The 20,064-nt window shown below is 41.6% G+C and overlaps 1 protein-coding gene across 2 annotated transcripts in view; it reads left to right on the top strand.

The window, feature by feature from the left end:
- FMN2 (formin 2) overlaps window positions 1–20,064 on the top strand; it is a 269,775-nt gene that overhangs the window by 101,512 nt on the left and 148,199 nt on the right. For both annotated transcript variants that reach the window (XM_054576717.1, XM_054576716.1), the window contains one exon: window positions 8,471–8,558. In XM_054576717.1, the coding sequence (XP_054432692.1) occupies window positions 8,471–8,558 (88 nt within the window). The remainder of the gene's footprint in view (window positions 1–8,470; window positions 8,559–20,064) is intronic.

The following is a 20,064-nucleotide window of genomic DNA, read 5'->3' as shown; positions in this document are numbered from 1 at the left end:
GAGATCCATTGGCTAAAGAACTTGTCTAAAGTTACATTGCTGCTAATTTAGTCAAAGACAGGGGCCGAAATACAGATCTCTTACCTCCACGCAGGTCATGTCATTAGAAATTCTGATTCTGGGAATTACACCCTGTTTGAATCCCCTTCCATTCTTAAGCCCCTTGTTTAGTTTGGTTTTCCTATTTCATATTTGTTCACATTATCCTGTTACTTTCTCATTAGAGTATTCTTGGCTTTTTTTTTCATTTGCTCCTCTTTGAGTGCATTGTATACCGCTTGATACACTGCCTCATGCTCGGATACCTGTGTGAGAAATGGCAATTTTTACATTGTGTAATTCTGCTTTGGAGTTTGCCTCTACCTAATCTCTGTAGCTGACTTTTCTTATCTTACCCAACTCAGAGAAGGATTTGCCTAATTGGACTTGGCCCCTTATCCCTCTAATCCAATATTCAGTTTCCAGCAAAGCTCTGTGTGTGCCAAGCCATTTCAGAGGAAAGCAACGTGCTCTTCATGAGTGGGAATTAGAAAACAAAACCCTTGTTGTGATTCTGTATTTAGACCGTGAGCAGGTTATCTAAGTTCTTTCTTTAGTGCATGATTTTACCAGGTTGTAAGGAATTGCAAGAAACTTTGAGTTATCTGTTTTGGGATATTTACTGTGAAGCCCTTTGATGCATTAGCTTATCTGGTATTCTCATGACAAATAAAATATGTACGTTTTTAAAAGTTCCGAATGAACAACAAACACCATAGTTAACTGATTAATTATGTAAATGTGGTTTTGGTTACTTACATAGTACATATAGTTCCCATCAGCTTTCTACTCTGTCTTGACAGGACTGAGACAAGTTATCTAAATTCGTATCTTTCCATTCTTGACTTGAGTTTACTTGTAAGAATTACAGCTCAGTCCCTATTTGAGTACTTCCTTTTCACTGATTCCCACATGAACATTAGCTGTGGCGGTTGTTGTTGTTGTTTTTTTCCTTTTTAAACCTATTCCAGGACTCTGCCCAAGAGGAAAAATGACTTTTCAGAGTGGAGAATAGGAGCCTCTATTTAAGAAGGCTATTCTGATGTTTAACCAAGGGTGGGAATCAATTTTTGAAGGTTATGTAGGGGAAGAGGGCTTCTGAGGTAAGCAAAGTGATTTGGACGACACTTACTCTGCAGACATTTACTGAATGCCGTCATTGTGCTACATTGGGATTGGAATGCACAACGGGGTAGTCTCTATTTAGCGGTGCTTGTATTATATTTTAGTGAGAATTACCCTGGTGATCGTTTTATAGCGTGAATATTATAGTTGGACAATGTAGAGTCTTAAGAAGAGGTCCTAAGTCAGCCCTGCTAAGACTTTGTAGGAGGTGAGGGGTGTCCAGGAAAAGCATCCCAAAGGGGTGATACTTGAACATTCTTGTCTAGGGAACAATGAGAGTTTATCCTTTTGACAATGGGAAATAGAGCAGAACACAATGGGTTGTTAAATGTTTATTAGAGAGGAATGACGGGATGCAAGCGGCATTTACAGGATGTGGGTCCGAGAACAGGACTGGGATCCTGGAGGCAGAAGGCTCCTGCCCCCCCAGCAGGTGATAAGGACTTGCTCAGGGTGGGGGTCCTGAAAAAGAAGAAGGGATGATACGGAAATGCGGGTGGAACTGATGTGTGACTAGACGTGGGACGTGACGAGGAATAGATCACAGGCTTCCTTACTGATGACCAGGGGCGCTGGTGTCCTTGACCGCGATAAAGCCTACCAGGCCGTTGGACAGAGGATGATGAGTTTCTTTGTCTTTTTAATCTTCTGTGTGTTTACCCCAAGGCCTACCAGAATGTCTGTGCTGAGTGGATTTGTTAGTTAAAATGTAGTTTGGCTGCCTCTACTGTGACTTACAAAAGATGTCAAGTTAATGCCCCCTTTCATGGAAATGTCTGGGCAGGTAAGTATCCAGGTTGGTAGAGTGGCTCTATTCTAACAAGTTGGCCAGCGATTCATTTCCTACTCTTTTGTGGCTCCCCTGCCACCAGGGCATGATATGGGGACAGTGGCTCCCCTCCATGCAGTTCCCCTCGAGCCCGAGCCGGAAGGAAAGAGGAGTGGAGAGCAGCGCTCTCTTGCCTGCATGCATTCCACTGTCCGTAACTTGCTCACCTAGTTTTAAAGTCAGCAGTGAAAAATGTTACTTTAGCTGACCAACCATGTACCCAGCTCAAACTCTGAAGTTCTCTTGCTAAAAAGATGAGCCGGACTTTGTAGCGTAAGTTCTTTAACATCGGACCTGCTACAGGGTCTCTTAGTTTTGTGCTTAGAATTTGGTCACATTGAGATGAAGGAGGAGGAAGAGCCTCCAAACGGAAGTGCCCAGGAAGTAATTAAAGACTCAGAATAGTGGCTCAGAACTGTGAGCTCTCCATACAGTGTAAATACAGTAAATAGGTGAGGTCCTTCAAAAGTCTGCGAGTGTACTTGTTAGACTATAGAGAAAAGCGAGAAATAAAAACAAACAAACAAACAAACAAAGCAACATGGAGACAGTGCTTATGAGTCAGGTGGTACGAAGTGGAGGAGAAAGAAACCAGGGAGATAATTGGAAAAGTAACCACCTAAAGACACTGAAAAATATTGTTTCACGAGGCAGAAAGATGAATGGATGAAATGAAACAGTATTGTAGAAAGGATGAAAAGTTAAAGAGGTCCCCCCGCCAAACAAAAGGATGTCGGAATATGTATGAGGAGAGAAAACTGACTGTTGAACAGGACAAAGAAATTTGGCTAAGATTTATAACTTGCCAACAGTAGGTTCTATTCAGAGAGGCAGATCAAATGGGACAGCCTACGAAAGGAATCTGGGCTGTTACAGAAGAAAACTGTTTAGAAGACAATTAAATAGAGGAAGGGTTCTATTAAAGGCATGGCAATATGTCCACGGAACTCTTGCTGGTGGTGCATCTGAGAGACGATATTACAATGGATTATTTACTTTCCACTATTTTGATGCTGAAATCGACACTTAAGGAAAGATCAGGGATGGTTTCCTTAAACAGCAAAAAAAAAAAAAAAAGAAAAAAGTTATTTCAATTTTTTAATAGCTTTCTTTAGGTTAGTTTTTATAATCAGCAAGTAGTGTCAACCACATTTAATTAATAGGAAAGTTCAAGTCCATTCTAAAAAGGAAGGGTTTGGAATATGGAGTATTTTAATTCTCTGGCATATTTTCGTATGGTGGAAAGAAGAATCTTTCTGAACTCACTCAAGATTCATGTCTGGCATCTGTGTTACATCATTTCTCTAAGTATACTTCTGACATGTTTTGCTTATGCTAATAGGAGCATGTGGCATGTAAGTATTTTTTTTTTTAATGACCTGGATATGAGGCCTGCTCAACAGCCAAGGAGACTTTGACACAGATGCCATCTTTATCTTCCTTTATTTTTGAACTTAAAAACAAAAGGAATTCTAGGCCTAAGCTCAATGGGTTTAGTAATTTGTTTGAAGTTGTTAGATCTTCTTGTGATGCTCAATAGAAATATAATGAAAATCACATATTAATTTTTAACTTTGTAGTAGCTACATAAAGAGCACAAGGAAACAGTTGAAATGAATATTAATAGTATATTACATTTAATATAGAATATCTAATATAATGTCCTTGGAGCATATAATCTATTAAAAAAATCAATGAGCTCTTTGCATTCTCTAATAAATCCCATGTTTTTAAGTCTGTGCATATTTCAAAGACCTCATTAACCACATGTGCTATGTCCAGTATTAGAGAGCTCAGTTTTAGAGTATTTATTAGCACTATCTTTTGTTCTCTGCTTATTTTGATGTTGACACCAGTCCGTTGCTTACAGGTCTACCATTGGGGACTTCATTAAGGATTTCTCCCTAATTATAATTGTGGGAGTTACACTGGGCCCTAACGCTCGAAGAGCCTGTTTAGTGAATTTGTTTTATATCGTTCTACTTTTGGACTGTCAGGCAGTAAAGCAAGTGAACGGGGTCTGGTGGCCCTTCTTTCCTTCCTAGAGTCCTTGGCTTTCAGTCATGCCCTGAGATGTCTTGATTATATTTGAATTACTGGTGGGCAGATGTGTGAAGATCAAGGCGTTTCTTACCCTTTAAATTTTCTTTCAGTGAGCTGATGCTGATGTCACTGTGCACTCTGCCATGATGACGTTTTGTAGGCTGTCACTTAAGGGAAGCTGGTATTGGTGGAGCATTATCCACCAATGTGCTCCCATTAGATTTAGATGCGCCTTTGTAAAACAAACAAACAAACAAACAAAAAAACCATTTTTCATTTTATTTCATGGCGGTGCTTGAGTTATCCCTTGCTGTTTTCATTGTGATGAATTATTGACTCTTAAAAAATTAATATACATTGCTGGAAGAGTAAGTAAAGATTGTTTCTTTTAATTTTTTTTACCCTTTAGGTCTTTTTAAAAATATTAGTTCAGAAGTAAAAAGGAATAGTTTACCTAAGATAATAAAATCACTGCTTTTAATGTGTTTTTATTTAAGGTAGAAAGCAGTTGAATTTTTTCTGAATGTGTTGTTCTACATCACCTCGCTTTGGTTTCCTCACATTGATTTTTTTTTTTCCTGATTTACTTTAGAGGGATAATCTGTAATTTAATAAGGCTTTAAAAATGGCTTTGGTATTGAATCTGAGGCTCTGCCTAGAATGCGGTGCGTGGGCCAGAGGCAGTGAAACAGAATGGCCTTTCCCCTGGGACCACCGGCATCCTCAGTCTTGCCGAGGATTCTGTAGGGGAAGAAATGGGGAATGATGAGTACATTTTGGGTTCAAGTCTGCATTACCATTCTGGATTGGCTTCCCCAGTGCCTCAGTCTGTTCAGGGTGCTCCAACAGAGTATCCTCTGGACTTGGTGATTTACGATCAACAGAGATTTATTTCTCACAGTATGGTGGCTGAGAAGTCCAAGATTAAGGAGCTGGCAAATTCAGTGTCTGGTGAGGGCCCTCTTCCTGGTTCATAGACATCCATCTTTTTACTGTGTTTCTATGTTGTCTGGAAGGGACGAGGGGGTCTCTTTGGGTGCTCTTTATAAGGGCACTAATCCCATTCATGAGGGTTCCACCCTTATGACAATCACCAGCAAAGGTGCCACCTCCAAATACCATCATCATGTTGAGCATGAGGTTTCAACATACTCATTTTGGGTGAAACAGACATTCAGTCTGTAGCCCCTAAGGACTGTCCTTTGTGCCTGGAGAAGTGCTTAGTGCCTCTCAAACTGTCCTAGTGAAGGACTGATTTTTAAATCCCCAATCCATTATTTTCTGATACTTTTGTAAAATAGATGTAAATTACTGGAAAAATGAAAATAGAGAAACCCAAAGACATACTGGTCTAGATTCAATAGATAAAACATTTCTTCATCATGTTGCTGTACAATTTCTTACACCCTCAATCTCTGTATGTATTTACTGCTCAATGGGCAGGGAACACACAGGACTGGGCATCAGCCTGTGATTAAGAGTTTGAGCAGGGAGCACTGCTGTGCACCTGTGTAATTCTCATAGCTGCCACTTTATGAAGAGTGTCTTCCACTTCACAGGCCAAGACGCAGGGGTAAAGCCATTCTGCAGGATGCCAAAGGTATACCTGTGCTGGAGCTGGAATTCCAACCCGGAGCTGCAGCTCCCCTACAAGGGTCTTTGTTAGATTCGCTCTCCGCTGGGTGGACCACATTGTAGGATGAACGGTTGTAGGATGTGGCCTGGTTCCAGCTTGCCTGTGCTCTCCCTGCCTCCCTTTGCTAGAAGGGGAAAGGAATGGGCAGAGGAAAGAAGATAAGTGAAGACGAAGACTTGTTTCTTTGTCATTTTATTGTGTATTTTCACAGAACGGTGATTGAAGTTGAGAGAGAAACCAAAACTCAAGTCAGTGAACTTTGCTCGTTTTCAGTATTTCTAATGCAAATTGTGCTCAAACTTAAGCTTTTGAAGAATCAATTAATTTAATTACTATATACCATCCTAGGACTCTCATTATTAGAAATTTCCATTTATAGTGAGCCACATAGTGGAGGTTCAAGATAAATAGGAAAAAAAAACCCAACCCTAATATTTAATGATCTACAAAGATACTTGTCAATATGTCCTCAAAATCCTTGCCGTTTCTAACATCATACTTCTACTATGAAGTTCCCAGTACTGTCTTAATTTATACATTAAATGAAGCAATACAAAAATATACGCAGTGGAAACAGACCAAGGCTATTTTCTTGATGCAGTAATTTTTCAGGCCATAAATTTAGTTAATGTTAATTTTAACTATTTCTACTTATGCCACATAACTATTAACTATGTCAGGTTTCTGGAGGTTTTGTCTGGGGCTGTATGTGTGATTTTATTCTCTTCCATGGCCTGATAATGTATCTGTTCAAAGCAGATGGGTGTGATTGGTCATGTAGGGTGCCAGGGAAGATAGTGAAAAATTGTTTGCAATCACTGGAATATGACTAGAAGAACCCAAATTTCTTAAGAAAATGACATGGGAGGAAGGAAAAATAATTAATTTTCTTGTAGAATTAACCTCAGTGATGAAAAGTTGATTTCTAGGTTTCTAACTTCGCAGGTGGATGGCAGGTGGTGGTCCATCAACTCAACAGATCGTGAAACTGGATGGGTTTTAGGCATGGGACAGATGACAAGTTTGGTTTTAGACATGTCAAATGGAGAGATCTATGGGGGTAATTTAAGTGGCGCTATCTTAGGGAAGATAGCTTAAGTGGAAGGTAACTTAGGGAGTTAAAGATGCAGTAAGAAGAATACAGTTCTAAGTGCAGGCATGTCAGTCTGTAGAGGAGGAATTATAGCCCAGGAAAGTGAAGAGAACAGAATCCAGGCTATGCTGACACATGAGGTGAAATCAGAGTCCCAAGGACTGGCAGGAGCCCTGGAGAAGAGCCTCTACCCTTGTGGTCCACGTGAGCCCCGCCAGGAGGTCAAATGACGTGTGGGTTCAAATGTGCCCATTGCATTTGGGAACCAGAAGATGACAGGAACTTAGGGAAAGTAGCCGGAACAGCACAGAGGGGACCGGGTTGCATTTGTGCAAAGTTAAGAAAGCGCCTGTAGGACAGCATACATGCCTTCTGTTTTTCTGATATTAAGTGTCTGTATATTTTTTTTTTACCTCTGAAGAGGATAACACCATCGATAGAAATATTACCTGTACCTGTTTCAAATTCAAGTTCTAAGCTCTGTGATTCTAGCTGAAATTAAATAAAATATATAAGAGCTAATTGGCTCACTGAGAGTCAAAATTTAGGTTTGTGTAATTTCTCCTTTTGAGGAAGCGCAGCCTCTGTGGGGCACTGCCCGTTTTCACGGGAGGCTTTCAGAAATGACTGGGAGTCCTTGTGGTTGGTCCTTCTGAAAGTATTTTGTTCTTCTCCACCCCCATCCCTGCTGGGGAACCAAGAATGCTATTATTGCTGTTAGGAATATTGTTTCACTCTGTGAATTTGTGTGACAGCTGGGCACAATTATTTTATTAGTTTCCTGATTGACCCAACTTAAACCAAAAAGAAAGACAAGGTCAACATATGTGATAGCTGTTAGAGCAGCTGTCACTTCTGGTAATTTGACCATAACCCTTTTTTCTCCTTTCCTCCAGTGTTCTTCTGAGCAGGTTTCTAACAAAACGCTGAGGGTAAATAGAAATTGTTGTGCTTCACAAGACTGGGTGGGATATAGGATAATAGTCTCATAAGCAGTATTTATGAGGGTGCGTTAGTGTTTGGAAAATACAGGTTAAATGTCTGTTCAATAGCCCCATGCCCACCTCTATTTTAGGAGAACTTCCTGTGGGGTCGTGTGACCCTTCAGGACTCTCTGGAGAGCAAGGTTGGAGACCGAACTGACACAGCCCTTCCGATCTGATGCTCACGTCCCTCTATTAATTGGTTGGCATGTGGGCCAGGTGCAGGATGAGACAGCCTGACAGTAGAACAGTGACCTCTCTAAGTGACCTGAAGAAAAGCACTCTTCTATTCTGTGGTCAAATTGATCCGATCTAACAGGTTCTCTCTGTGCATATTTCGTTTTGCTCTTGTTGACCAGTTTCAAGGCTCCACATTAAAAAAGGAACACGTTCTAATTTTGAGGCTGCAGGTTATCGCATGTATAATCATTATTTTACAGAGACCCATTGATTGCCTAAACTATTAGAGATTTTCCTTGCTGGCCCATCAGACTCTTACAAGACTGGTGAAGACGATAACACTGAGGGACTCGTGGCTACTGGAGGAAAGAGGGTGGGCTTTGAAGTTCCATGGCATAAAACCCCAAGGCTCTTTGCAAACCGCTTTTGAATACTTGAATTAAATGACTTTACTCATTCTTCATTTAGGACTGAAAATGACATGTTCTTAAGCATGCCATTGGAGTTCAAATTAACATTTCTCCCCTTTCTTTCTTGAGCAGGTTGTCAAGTTATTAAGCAACAAAAGATCACAAGCAGTTGGAATATTAATGTCTAGCCTTCATTTAGACATGAAAGACATACAACATGGTGAGTAGAAAAATAAAAGTTCAGTTTCTGAATATGAATCATTGGGCTGAAGAGTATGATGTTTGGCGGTACAGTTTTTTCACACTTAGAGTTTTTGTGTGTGTTGAAATTAGTATGTTTCCTGTAACTGCTACTCTCTTCCATGCTGAAAGATTTTTCTGTTATTTCTGTCTTACAAAGAGCCTGATTCTCGGGTGACATATTTAGTCTACATTCATAAATATTTACATTTTAGTTCATTACAGGTGCTAGTCCCACTGTGCTCTGAAACTGGTTAGACTGTACCTGAAATACTTACTTCTGGATGCCAGAGGCAAAATGACTGATGGGCAGTAGCGAGAGGCAGGGATAGTGGAGTGCGTCTCAGACAACGGAAGTCCTCGGAGAAGAGTCCACAGGAGAGAAAAAGATGTTGAGACTTGACTCAATTGTTCGATGAACTAACATAAAAAAGAGGAAGGAAACCTGAAATTTTCTAGTAGGTCAGCTTCAACCAGTGTTAAGAGTAACAAGGAAGCTTGTTTTGATTGTTGTTGTTTTAAGAGTGTTCTGATGATTAGAGGTGTCGAATAGGGATGGGATTGCCATATTAAGTGATGAAATGAAAAGTCAAAGCTGCTCAAGAGGCTGGCCGAGCCTTCATCTCAGATGTCTCTAAAGCAGTGGACGGAGGATGGGGCGTGTACTCCTGGTCCCTCGTTCCAAGATACTGTGAGATGTTGAAAGAATCGTTAAAGCTCATTGTTATGTATAACTTTTCAGGGTGAAGACCTGGTCCCTCTTCTTTCAGTTAAGTGGGACAACCAGAGTGTACACCACTGGGCTTTTCTACACATAGATGGATTGAATTATTTTTTTCTAATAACCATCAAAGATAGTTTCAAAGTCTTCTTGCCTACTTATATTATTGTTCATGGTCCCGACACATGGAAGCAGTAATATGCATGACCTTTTGTTATTTCTTTTATGTTTTTGTTTTAATTTATGTCTTCAGCCAGGCTTATGCAATATTTTTTACATTTGGAATCAGGATGATTTTTAACATTTTCTTAGTGGCTTTAGAGTCAATGTTTTAATACTTGAATGCAACCCTACAGTTGACAGGCGTTCCTTTGCCTTATCCTCTGATCACATTTATGCTCAGAGATATTGCCCAACGGTGAATAGAGGAATTAAATTTATATTCAGAAGGTCCCTTAAGCTGTCCAGAGCCTTAGAATAGATTTAAAGCAGATTGAATTATCCAATGGAATGCCAGTTTACCTATTAAAAAAATGTGGTTTCAAGTATAACACAGACCTTATAAATCATGGAAACATTTAACTGACTTTCTAGCTTACCCCTTTATGAGTGCAGATCCTATTTGTTAGGCTTAAAATATCGTGTGGAATAATCCGTAAATAGCACAAGCTTGGTTTGCCTTGTCCATTGATGAGTAACTCTTAATCACAATATAAGTTTTTATTAAACTGTTTTGATGGTGAGGAGACTTCCTCGGCCTGAAACATTGCGGGTCGTAGTCATCGAACAGGACACCAAATCTGGCGCCAAGAAGTACTTGGCGTTTCTAAAGCTGGCAGATGCAGCGCAGTTAAGTCATAGAATGAAATCTGAAAATAATGATATGGTCCTTCCTTCAGTCAAATATTCAACCCGGCTTGAGTTAATAATGAGAACCTTATGAACAAAGGAGTCCGCCTAACATCTGTGTCTGTGGTAATGCCAGCAAGAGTTCATTGAAAAATTTGCAAGCTTAACATGCGACACTAACAATAACATAGCATGAATGTCAGTAGTTGAAGGGTCACACAGAATTATGCATAAACTTTATCCTATTAGGATATAAAGGGATTGCTTGGGGCACTGGGAAACACTGCACACGTTTTTCTAAAAAATGGCTGCCTCAAAAGCCTGAAGAAGCCAGTCGTGTGGCTCTGAGTGGATGGAGCCTCATTCTGCCTCAGTATCTTGTCTGGAGCCATGATTTACACGTGTGAATCACTTGTGGTCTCTAGAATAAACTTGACTTCTCCCAGAACATGCCTTCACTGAGAAATCCGCAGCAGCATAAATGTTATTGATACTGGGTGTGGAAGCAGCTACAAGATTGATCCAGACCTCCGATGGCATCTTACAGAAGAGCCAATGAAGACCTTGTAGTGGCCAGGTTTCTTTGTCAAGGTCATGCAGCTCTTGCGGGGAACAGAGTGAACGTTCACAAGCCCGTCCTGTTCTTTGTATTCAGATGAGATGCTTCTCCAAGATTGTGCCTTTCCTACAGCCGGCACTGGTATCTTTAAAACAAGATCTGTGGAATGTTGTTTTTAAAAAAGCAGGAATTAGTTTCTGTCTGTCTCTTCTTCCCCATTAAAACTCTAGAAAAACTTAGAGTTCAATTGACTTTTAATGTTTCCATTTTAAAGTGCCCTGTGAGAGTCATTAGTGTGGAAAGTTTGGATTATAGTTGCCAAAGGTCTGATTGTGGTCTTGCCGCTACATCCACTGAGCACGAAGTCACACCCAGACTCGAAGGGGCACACAGGTTATTTCCCACATTAGCTCATGAGGAGTCCGCAGCGCCACATGGAGTGAAAGGACCGGTCTCTTGATTATTACTGCGGCAACCGTGAGTGAGGCAGCCTGAAATAATTAACTCTGAGTGTGTGTTTGTGTGCCTGCGTAAAGGTTACAGCGAAGGCTTGAGCTGCTGGACAAAAATTGTGAGTGTGCCTGGTAACTTCCAGGTTACCATACAGGTTATGGCAGTTTTTCAGTGGGGAGGGCGGAGTGCCACCTCTGAAAAGCCCCACCCCCATGGCTTAGAATAATTTAAAGTCCAGGATGAAAGTGCCCATCAGAGAGGATTTGCCCTAGTTTGTGCCGCGGCTGGGGGTCGGGGTGCGGAGGCGTTTAGGATCCCCTCAAATCTATCTCAGGTGGGCCTTTCAGGCACTAATGGCTCACCCGCTGATGAGTTGGCATTCCTGAGTCCCAGTTTATTGTCAGGGGGGTGTCTAGAGTCTGTACTTTGATTGACCCTGAGCTTTAATATTCGTTCCCAGCTCAATGAAGCTATCAGTAAAAATTCTTAGAAATAGGTATTATGAGAGTATCCCACAGCTTGATAGGTTAGTTTTGTGAGAACAGATTGAAATTCCTACACAACATTTTGCCTTTACTTCAGGACTCACTAGGGCGCTCACAACTCTCAGGTCCGTGTTGGTAGGTAATAGTAGCGACAAAAGAATTTCAAATTTCCTAAGGCTCAGCTCTAACCCCCACAATGTGACCTCTGTGTAGAATAGCCACATAGTTTTTCGTCCACACTAGAATAATTCTGAGAGTGGAAGGCAGTGCTATGAATGATATCGCCTGGGCAACAAGGGCAAAGTGGGAATTTCATAGGCATGTGGGTAGTAGAGGGACCCCACTCCTCGTTCAAGTGGAAGCCACTTTCTGATCTAATCCTCCCTCATATACAACTGTTTATTAAAAATATCTATTGGGCCCTGGCTGGTGTGGCTTAGTTGGTTGAAGTGTCATTTCAAAACCAAAAGATTGAGGGTTCGATTCCCGGGCAGGGCACATACCTAGGTTGCAAGTTTGATTCCCTGGTCGAGGCACACAAAGGAGGCAACCGATCAATGTTCCCCTCTCCCTTCCTCTCTACAAAAGCAATGAAAAAATGTCCCCAGCTGATGATCAAAATTTTTTTTTTAATGTATTGGCCAGCAGGAACTAAACAGTTCAAAAATCTGCTTTGTACCCCTGAAGTTGTCTAGCTCTTTGTCTTTTCAGGCACTCTCACCGATATCTTACCGGAAAGCTTTGATCTAGGCTGATGCAAACACATCCCAGAGGGATCTCTTACCTTTATATTCTGCACTGGGCAACTAGAAGTCCAACTCAGCCAGTGGCTGGGCCCTGGACTATTTACGGACTAAGCCTCAGCCAGCCTCCTTAAATAAAGTGGCCGTAGCCCTCACTAGGTTCTCATACTCGGTGGGAGGGTGTGGGGTGGAGCATCTCTAAGAGATTTTAACAAATCCACAGGTCTTTTGAACCTTTAACTTCACGAGTGAATGTCCACTTCAGATATTAGTATGCGCGTTAGCAAAGCTTCAGTTACCGCTCTAGCAAGGAACAGCAGAGGAGCTTGTAGGCACTGCCTCTGGAGGACGGCCTTTCTTACCTAGTGCTGGCCACCCACCCCGGGCGTGTGGATCCTGACTGTCAAGACAGCGAACCCCACCTAGAGTTAAAGCTTGAACTGGCTCACAGACATTATTATATGCCCTCTGTATACATATTTTAAAATGGATTACAGATTTTGTAACCAGGAATACCTAATATGTATGTGTTTAGTGATCCCGCCCGGGGAGATAGCTTTCGCCGTCCTTCTAGGCTGGGCCAGCCCAGGGTTTGAGTGGCCCTGTCAGTGTGTCTTTGACATTTTTCCTGTCTAAAGCCAGCTGGTATTGTGGGCCCAGGAGCGATGAGTGCTAAGTTATGTCCTTGTTGAAATTTCTTGCTGTTTAAACATGATTTATCAAAATCATGTGTCTTAAAATGAAGTGATATAATTATGTAAACACCAAGTATTCCGTCAGAAATATAGTTGATATGATTAATAACATTGTGGTTATTTTCATTCATCTCTAAGCCTAATGGTTGTTTCTTCACTTTTTATTTTAAAAATGTGGTTACGGATATCTTACGAGGACTATAACACGCTTTCAGATTTTCATCAGAGTCTGGGGAAGTTTGTTCATTTGTGACTCCTCATGGGAACCTGCTTCATGTTGCTGTTCTTTTGTTTTGGTCTCCGACTTCTCTTAAAGGGGCTCGGAGCTGAGGAGTCTTACCTGGATTACCGTGTAGGAAGAAAATCACCTAAGGTTGCAGGTACTTAAAAAGAGAATTGCTTTTGGCAAACAGGATACATATCCTAATATCTTTCCTAATAAAATCTTTTTATTAGCATCTAAAGAAACAGAATTAGATATTTGTTAATAGTGTAAAATGGTTCAGAAGAAGGGAGTTAATTTTCACGATGGTGGAGAACATTGAGACTTAACAGGAGAAGCCTGCCCAGGCGTTACCTGGCTGGGACCGGAATGTGCCTGCGGTCCCTTTGATTCCTAGTTTGGGGCTCTCCACAATGTGGTCACTTGTTCTAGAATGAGGACCCGTGTTACCTAATAAAATGAGAATATGCACCATGTGCAAAAACAGGACTGGCAAAAGGGCATAATGCTTCTGCTTACATTTTTTTTTTTTTTAGAGTTTTGAAAACAGTAAAAAAAGAAATTGATCAACATTCATATAAATTGCTTTAAATGTCATTTAATGCAAATCCTGTTCCTTAGAGAAATGAAATGGATTTTGTTGTCACATCTGTGAACTAAATGAAGAAGAATATTTTTAAACCAATTAATTGGTGGAGTAGCGTGTTCTCAATTGAACCAAACACAGACACGCATTGTATAGGCAAAGCAGTCTGGCCTAAGCGTGTGCTGCAGCAGGTTGCGATCACTGTGAAAAGCCTGTGACATCTGGACCTTCCAGTGTCCCTTACCTGGGCTGCCACCTGCTCAGAGAGGCTAGAGGGAAGTGCTGAATACCACCCTAGTACAGCCTTCGGAGATACTTGCTTTCATTTTCTATTCACTCTCTAAGCGGAGTTTTCTCTTCCTTGTGTCCCCCTAGTCTCCACACTTCCCTGGGTTTTCCGCCTCGTCTCAAGTGTAGTCTAGCAGTGCTTAAGGGCGTAAGTTCTGCGGGCCAAGCTGCGTGGATTCCGTTATGGACTACATGTTTGTGCCTCCCTCCCAAATGCACATATTGCACGCCTAAACCCCAATGTGGCAATATTAAGAGATGAGGACCTTTGGGAGATAATCAGGTTTATATATGAGGTCATAAGCGCGGCGTCCCCTCGTGGAAGCAAGCCAGGAAGAGAGTTTTTTAGCTCTCACCTCCATAGCTTTGAGAACTAAATTCCTGTTTTATAAACTGCCCTATCTGTGATCCCTTGTTATGGCAACCCAAACTAAAACGCATTTGAATCCAGCTCTGCCACTGGTTAGCTGAGTAAACCTGAGCAGATTTCTCCATAACTCTATTCCTCAGTTTCCTCATTAGTAAAAAGGATTGCCAAGTGAGTTATTTCCTGTAAAGGGGTGTGCATGCGCACGCACACGCATACAAAGAAATACACATGTCATATTAAGTACTCGGTCAATATCAGTTGTCTGTGCTGTGGTCTTCGGGAATTGAGCTGCATTTATTGGCTTTGAAGCAGATGGAAGCTTTGAGCCTGGCCAACCAGTGAGGAGAGAGAACTTAAAGGTTTTAGTCCTCCTTTTCTTAGTCTGAGCAGGTTCCACAAGAAGCCTTTGCCATGTGATAAGGGGAAGAGTAGAATGCAGAAGCTGTTCATTCTGATGCAGTTTAAGAGTGAGATGAGACGGGAAATATGGGAGTTTAAGTTCAAGGAGAACGTATCTTAAGCAGATTTGATTGTTTGGGTGAGTATTCCTGAACCGCTGAGTTAGCACTGGGCTGTGTCCATTTCTGTTTTCTGAATGGTGATAAATACGTGAATTATTTATATTAGCAGCTCTTAGAAGTTAGCCTGGCCACATCTTTGGACTCTACTTTATCTACAAGGAGAGCAATTTGTTTTGGAAACTTGAAAGGCCAGGGTCTCCCATAATTGTGTGGTTTCTTCATTATTGTCTCTGGGCTGTGGGAGTCCGCCACATTCCACATTTGTCACTCACTGTTGGGTCTGGGTGGCATGCGGTATAGCAGGGAGGAGTTCGGCTTTGCTGGCTAAATGCATCTTGGTGAGAGACATGAGTAGAATCTAAGGAGGGACATGGACAGATGCTCGCTTGTATGTATTGCTTTGATGTGATTTCCCTGACAGTTAAACGAGTTTCCCGCTGTGAGTGTAAAGTATAGGAATACTTCTTTGAGGCTCTGGGAACACCCTTTCTAGGCTGCAGGAACTTTGAGGCTGTTTCGTAGGGACTCTTTCCCGGTGTATTTTGACAGCCTTCACACGGAGCTGTTCTTTCACCCCGATGCGTGGTCGCTGAGTAATGTTTTTCCGATGGAATTTCCTACCAGACGAGTTGTAGATGACACACTTCAGGTCTTTGTCATAGAGTTTCTGGTTTCATTCTTGGAGACACAAGCTTTTTCACTTGCCTATTAATTATCATAAGTAAGTTTATCCACAATCATTTGTTTATTTTTGTAATATCCTCAAAAATTGGGATCAGTGTGGGCGATGTTTTGGTTTTTTTTTGCAATGTCTACTTGCTTTATGAAACTCAAGTCTACAAAGCTCACTTAGAAATTGCTTCATGCTCCCTTTTCAGCTTTATTTTAAGTGTGTTCTTCACATGGGATGTGGAATTTTAAGGCCTGTTGTTATATTTATTGAGATGTTCAAAATGTGGTAAATGCTGATGGGCCGTTTAGTGAATTGTTTTCATTGAAATGCAAAGTTACTTAAAATTAGAGATTTGAGAAGAAAGCAGGTTCTATCCAGTGCTCTGTGTGACCTATTGGTCCATTGCGGCCTCTCTTGGAGAACCATGCACGTGGTATGGGTATGCTCCCATTAAAACCTTCTTTCAGAAATTTAACATCATTGTATGTTTTAATTTAAAATATGTACTCATTACTTAGAGTTTCTTACAAAAAGAAAGATTTCATAAATCATTTTTGACCACATAGAAATGATTAAATCAAGGTGAAAAGGCTTGTAAGTTTTTCATTGCAGATTTAGCAAAAAACGTGGGTTATACTCGGCTTATATTTGTATGACATGATTCCAAAGTTGGACTTTTTGATGCTACTTTTATGGAAAAGAGAAACATAATTCCCGAGGCTGATCTCAAGCTGTGAGCTTTGGGTACAGGTATTTTTTTTCCCCTTCCTTGCACTTACTATCTGATTACGTATCAAGTATTTGTTTGTGTGTTTATTTTTGCTGCTCCTCCCAACCCCCACTAGAAGGTGAGCTCTGTGAAGCCTGGAGACATAGCCCCCTGCCGCTCGGCGTTCATATCCCCCCTGTAGTGCTGGATCTGTTCTTTACAGTCATTGGATGATTGTGAAAGGAATTGCCCAGGTCCACCTGGAGCATGCGTGGAAGGGGAGTCCAAATTTGAATGTAGACACTTAGGTGAGTGTACAATTAATCACATCAGCTTTGAACTACTGTGTGAAAACGGTATGGTTTCTGTAAAAATACTCCTTTTGCATAATCCTTGAGAGGAGTGGAACTTTGTTATTTTGGGGGAAAAAGAAAGACGCTTCAATAACTAGAATCATGTTTGTAGTTCAGAATTGAAGTCCTTATGAATTAGGAATTGTGAGAGAATTTCTTAATTGAGCACAATGTTCGAATAAGTTATCTGCTAGGTTCATTTTTATTCTAAGATTTTATAATTTTAAATTTAAGGTGATACAGTTGATGATGATGGTAATAATAATAGTTGGCTTAGAGTTGTTACTACAGGACCAGCAATAACTCTCTGAGGTAGATGATGTTATTATGCCCATCACAGGGATGAAAAAACTGAGGCAGAGAATAGCCAAAGAGCCAAAGAAAGTTAAGCAGCAAGTGGTGGGGCTGTGATTTAAACACAGGGTCTGGATGCGTCTGTTCTCTGTACTTCCCCAGCACGCTCAGTGTTAGTCATTATAGCAGTGACTTAAGCTGGCAAAAATGGTGCATGATGTTTTCACATCCGAGGTTCATGACTCTGAACCAGCCTCCTGGCTAGCGCCTGTATGAGCTGTTCACAACGCTGACCCCCAGTGTCGGCCCCCAGCTTGAGTTCTCTTTTATGCTGTGTGTGTTGGGGGTGGGGCAGGTAGGCAGTCAAGGCCGGGAGAGAGAAGACGCCTCCTGCGAAGGGTTCCCGGGTTCCGTGGGATACTGGAGAGTTTGCTTTAAAAGTCCTTCTGTTGCTCCCTCCCCTGTCTGCTCTCAGTTCTGTGGTTCAGGTGATGCTCAGATGTGCTTTCCCAGACTAAGCTGTGGAAGGGAAGATGTCTTTTCGTGGCCGACCTCTGCACCGGTTAGAGGGATAAGGAGGAAAATGCATTCAAAGACCTGGGTCGCCTTAGTGACATACTTTCATGAGTGGTGGAAGGTAGTAGAGTGACCAATTTTACTGTTGTAACCACTAGCCTCTGTTCTTACCACAGAGAAGATGTCAACATTGGTATTAATATCAGGAAGATCATGATTCATTCATTCCTTTTGTCTTCTTTTCTTCCCTTCTTTATTTTTTCCAACGTTTCATTTTTTTACTTACTGATTTTGAGAGAGAGAAAGAGAGAGAGAGAGAGAGACATTGATTTGTTGTTATACTTATTTATGGATTCATTGGTTGATTCCCATATGTGCCCTGACCCGGAATTGAACCAGCAACCTTCGTGTATCAGGGTGGTGCTCTAACCAACCTAGCTACCCAACCAGGGTTCTTCCAACATTTAATTATTTATTCACTCAGATATTTGCTGGCTACCTACTTTGTGCCACGCTCCATTCCTGGCACTGGGCTACAGAAATGAAGGCAAAAGAGACAAAAACATCCATGCCCGTGTGGAGCTTACATTCCAGTAGGGGAGGAAAAAAACCAAAAGGAAAATGTATGGTATGCCCAGTGGTGATACGTGCCACGGAGGAGATGAACAAAAGCAGGGGACCGACACAGGGACGCAGAGTGAGAGGTGAGGGAGGAGTCAGCAGGAACGTGCCATTGAAGGCGGGGAGAAAAGAAATCCCGGAGATCCCGGAGGGAGGAGCGTGCTAGGGAGGAGGAGCAGCCGTGTGTAAGGACCGTGAGGGCAGTGTGTCCTGGCCTCTTACAGCACGTTGCCAAGCGTGTCTGGAGAGGATGAGCGAAGGGGAGCACAGCTGGAGATATGTTTGGATAAAGAACGGAGGTAGAATGCTGTGTGTGTTCAGATCACAGAGAACCTCGTTGCCTTTGTAAGGACTTCGCCTTTGACTCTGAGAAGGTTGGGATGCTGTTAGGGGGTTTGGCAGAGGGGTGATTGGTCTGATGTATGTCTTCAAGGGATTCCTTGGCTGCTCTTCAAAAACAGTGGTCAAGGGGGACAGCGCCACAGCGGTCCAGATGCAAGGCAGTGGAGCTGGACCCAAGTGGCCGCAGTGGGCATGGTGGGATACAGGCAGGTCGATGTTTCAAAGGCAGAGGCAACAGGATTTGCTGATGGAGTCAATCTAGACTCCGACAGAGAGGACTCTGGGATTTTTGGCCCGAGTTAGTGGGCGGATGTTGTTGCCACTTACTATGTAAAGAGCAGAACCGAAAGGGACGATCAGAGGGTCCATTCAGGGCGTGTTAGTTACATGTAAGGCCCCTATCAGACATCTGCGCAGCGGCGCGGGACCTTGGAAATCCAAGTTCAGAGCTAGAGAAGGGGTTCACCAGCATCTTGCTGAGAGTTAAGCTAAGGGAGTAAATGTAGATGGAGAGGAGCGGAAATCCAAGGGGTGAACGCTGGAATTCGGCAAGGAGAAGAGGACGCACCAACAGCTATTGCAAAGAAGTTACCAGCTGAGGTAGGAGGAATACCAAGAGAGTGTTTTGTCTTGAAACTGAGTGAAGAAGGTTTTTCAAGGCATAGGGAGCTCTCTCAGATGTTACTGATCAAGTTAAGCTGTGATTATTAGATCTTCTCAAGAGCCGATGAGCAAAACACTAGTAACTATTGTAGTAACTAGTAAATATAAACAGAAAATCTGATTTCTGTTATAATGGATGGTTGCATAACGTTGAGAATTTTTGGTAACATCCATTTGGAAGGTAATACTAATTGAGGAATTTGTGGTGTTCAAGTTGATACTAATTATTTCCTTTGGGAACATATATGTCTTTTTAATTCTTGGTATTTTTAAATTTTAGAATCCTGTATAATCGATCTGTTTTTGGATATGTAAGTTCCCACATGCTTGGACTGCTGTATTTCAGTGTTATATTATGTCTTTCTGCCTTTTTAAAAAAATTAATAAACGGAGGATTGCAATATGTTCATTAAGACTATGCCTTACTCAAAATTGCTTTACAGTTTTGAAAATCCCTTTTATCTCCTGGGTTAATAGAAGACAGCCAGCTCCATATCTGCGTCTGTACTCATTCTGTTGTTATACACTGTTTGAGTTGGAATGTATGAAGAAAATCTGGCCTTTCGCAGATATGTAGCTGAAGAGGGAGAAGTATTTTAATAGGCTTTTCAGATTGTGATGGATATCCAAATACAACGGCAAAACCCAACAAATGGTAGTTTCCTAATGGTTCGTGGCATTGTGGAATTTGAAAGCTACATTAGGAAACTTTTCATACTATATTACATGAAAAAAATTACGCTTCACTCACCGTGAAGTACTGGTAGTGCTACCATTACGTTATGTACCTAAGTTAAGGCTTTTGAATCATTGAGATGCTTG

Source organism: Pteronotus mesoamericanus, unplaced genomic scaffold (genome assembly GCF_021234165.1).
Source record: "Pteronotus mesoamericanus isolate MK-2021 breed Mesoamerican mustached bat unplaced genomic scaffold, CSHL_Meso_final contig_347, whole genome shotgun sequence".
NCBI lineage: Eukaryota > Metazoa > Chordata > Mammalia > Chiroptera > Mormoopidae > Pteronotus > Pteronotus mesoamericanus.
Note: the sequence above shows the minus strand (reverse complement) of the source record. Positions and strands in the feature narration are given on the sequence as shown.